The 3,267-nt window shown below is 41.4% G+C and overlaps 1 protein-coding gene across 1 annotated transcript in view; it reads right to left on the reverse strand.

Annotated features, from left to right (window-relative positions):
• Positions 1 to 495: 495 nt before the first annotated feature.
• asmt2 (acetylserotonin O-methyltransferase 2) overlaps positions 496 to 3,267 on the reverse strand; it is a 4,648-nt gene continuing 1,876 nt past the window's right edge. The window contains exons 5-10 of the mRNA XM_020604099.1: positions 2,736 to 2,865; positions 2,456 to 2,524; positions 2,239 to 2,357; positions 1,832 to 1,969; positions 1,554 to 1,676; positions 496 to 1,223 (exon numbers count right to left, since the gene is read on the reverse strand). Coding sequence (XP_020459755.1) covers positions 1,012 to 1,223; positions 1,554 to 1,676; positions 1,832 to 1,969; positions 2,239 to 2,357; positions 2,456 to 2,524; positions 2,736 to 2,865 — 791 coding nt within the window. The 3' untranslated portion in view covers positions 496 to 1,011. The remainder of the gene's footprint in view (positions 1,224 to 1,553; positions 1,677 to 1,831; positions 1,970 to 2,238; positions 2,358 to 2,455; positions 2,525 to 2,735; positions 2,866 to 3,267) is intronic.

The following is a 3,267-nucleotide window of genomic DNA, read 5'->3' on the forward strand; positions in this document are numbered from 1 at the left end:
CTGTCCCGCCGCGGGGGGGCAGCAGATGCCTCGGGCAGCAATTACGGATCCGACCACTAATGCAGGAAAATATGCATCATCATCACCATTAACATCATCATATCTCCAGTGTAACGATACAGACCCACGCCACCCAGGTGCCAGGTTAAGTGTCAGCAAACATAATAATGTGAGCATAATTTTTTCCTAAGTGTGATTTATCCCACTGAGGGACAGTCGCTCCTTTTGGCAAGTACACAGAGCTTTATTTATTAAAGGGACAAACCACTGATAATTAACATTTTAACATAGACTGAGAAAAAATACAATTCAGTTAGGAAGCGCTAAACAACAGAATAGACCTACTCTCCTCCTCCAATAAGACACATTTTAATCCATTATTATCTGCATCCCATCACCTATACTGTTTCAAAAACTCCTCTACTTTATTTATATTACTATTTTCCAACATACAGTATATAGACTACTTTTACATGCAGTATAAAGAGGTAAATCTTAAGGATCATTTCATGTTTTATTTTCATACACACAAGAATACTCAGGTTTTTTACTCAAGTAAAAAAAGTAGGCTAGCAATACCAGTGTGAAAAATACTGTTACAGTAAAAGTACAAAAATATAAGGGCAACACATACTGAAAGTACTAAAAGTAACAGTACTCATGCAGAATGGCACATTTCACATTAATGCAGGTCATATTATTAGATTATAATTGCTGCGTACATTGCTTTATTAATGCAGCTGGTAAATGGAAACCACCTTATAATCTGAATTACTGCTGGGTAGCTTGTAACTTTCCTAACAGGGACAAATAAAAACAGACACTGGGTAGACATTATTCAACAGCGTCCAAACTGATGACAGTGTTACAGAAAACATCTGATATGAGGTTTGTATCTTGACATTGCTCTCCTACTGGTGACGGCTGCTGGCTATAGTTTCACACTTATACTCATTTTATTGTAACTGTGACTTGGTGTAATTTAGTTGATTTAGTACTTTCAGTCTGAGCTCATCTGATTGCCAAGATGGCATCGTAGGTCTTGCCGGTCCGGCAGACCTGAATGTTTTGAAAGCCGGCCTTGTTGAGCATGTGGGTGTACTCGGACGGCGGGCGCTCCCGGCCCTCCATCTGCACCAGCATATTTAGGGAGAAGATCTGAGCCATGACAGGGCCTCGTCTGTTCTCAAACAGCATGGCCTCCACCAGCAGGATGCCACCACCTGCCAGGACAAAGACAGTAGGTACTGAAGGATGAACTGAGCTTTGAATGTGTGAGTACAAACACAAAAAGGGGTTCTGTATTTATATAATGGCCCAGCAATGTGTCAGTACATAGGAGGGTAGTAAATCATTCAAATGCATCAAAAGTGTTCTTTTATGTTGGGAAAATAGCAGCACACCACGATTTGACCAATAAAACATGAAGCAAAGGTTTTAAGAATACATTTTAGACACAGGTCAGCTGGAAATGTGGCTGCAGATTCTGGAGTTGTGCACTGGTACAAGCACATGCAAATGTAGGTGTCTAAAGTACATTCTGTAAAACACACCTGGTTTACAGATGTCGTAGATCTTCTTCAGGAGTGTCAGGCACTTCTCTTCAGACCAGTCGTGAATGATTCTGGCCAGAATGTACAGGTCGGCAGCAGGTAGTTCACTGCTGAAGAAATCACCTGAATATCCAATAGAAAGTGTGCGACCACTCCAGGCAAGGCTTTTTGAATATACACTCAGTGGGCAGTTTATTAAGTACACCTAGCTCAGACCAAGTCAGTCTAATCCAACAGTCCTACAATGAATCCTTCTTCATTGGCTAAATGAGGCTTACCAGTGTGGAATACAACACCGTCGTTCTCCTGAGAGAAATGCTTCTGAGCTGCTTCTACAACCTGTGGGAGGTCAAACACTGTGACGGAGGAGGATGGATATACCTTCACCATCTCCTGGGCAAGAGCGCCAGTGCATCCTGGAAGTTTTTCAGACAGAACAGTATGAGAACCTGACCGGCACTTCATCATCGTCATGTAGCGTCTTTACTCTCAGTTCAACATCTGCTCTGAACATCTGTCAGTTTAGACAATGACTCAGTTTTCCAACAAATGCTGATGTTGTAAATCTGTATTTAAAAACTTGTATAATTGATTTCATATTAACACAGTGGAGACATAGATCCCTTGTGTAGAACTGGAGACTGCAAGTAGCAACACAACCTATAACAAATTTACAGCCACTTACCTCCGAGATCTACTATTGTCTGAAAGCAGGAGAGGTTGAATGCCGTCGTGATGTCATGTCCGTCGAGGATCCACGAGGAGTTCATCAAACCCATGAACTTCAGCATCTCCTCCTCCGATCTGGGTGGTGAATTTGAAGGTCCAACACATAATCATAAAACTCCATGACTGATATAATTATACAAATAAGCATCTGACACAACAAAATCAACACCAACCTGTAAAGAGCTTGGAAAACAGATTCTGGTGGAAGGCCGAAGGTCTTTTCATTTTGATTCTTCCCCTCCCTGTGTGGCAAAGTATTAGGCTCTCTTTTAATCATGTTAATTCAATATAGTTTGTATTTGGCTGCTGCGGGGTTTGTTTTACAAGCATTACACTGAGACAGAGCAGCTCTGGAGGGTATTAGCCAACCTCCATAACTTTGCATTTGTTACTTTTTTCACAGCTTCATTCAGCAGTCGGTGATCTGACCTTTCCCTGTTTGCATCCACTAACCTAACGGCGTCTGCCAAGTTGTTCCACAGTGGGTAGATGGTCTGGGATTGGTAGATGATCATGTTGTGAAGAGACTTGACGCTGCCTTGGGCCAGGTAAAGGTTCGTCACATCAGTGCTGCTGTACAAAGCTGTTTTAACAAAATGAATTCACACTTAATGACTTCAAAACTCCAGGACAGCCACTAAATGGGCCTTGAGGTGAGGTTATTACCTGCTCTTTCCAAGGTCAAGAATGAACTGTGAAACTTAACTTTTAAGCCAACATGAACCAGGAGAGAACCAGACTGCTCTGAAAAATGAAAAAATGAAACATCTACATTTCCATGATAACTGGACTAACTTGTGTGCAGATGAAGACCATGTCATACGGTCAAAAGTTGTACAAAATGGACCTTGATATAAGATTAGTTTGTCAACTTTAAAACAGCCTGTAATTAGTTCTTAATATGAAGATTAATAACTCAACAGGACACATGCAGACAAAACTCAAACCCCAAAGACACACAGTAAGTAAACATGGCTGGTTGCGC

This window comes from Monopterus albus, unplaced genomic scaffold (assembly GCF_001952655.1).
Source record: "Monopterus albus unplaced genomic scaffold, M_albus_1.0 scaffold64.1, whole genome shotgun sequence".
NCBI classification, from domain to species: Eukaryota; Metazoa; Chordata; class Actinopteri; order Synbranchiformes; family Synbranchidae; genus Monopterus; species Monopterus albus.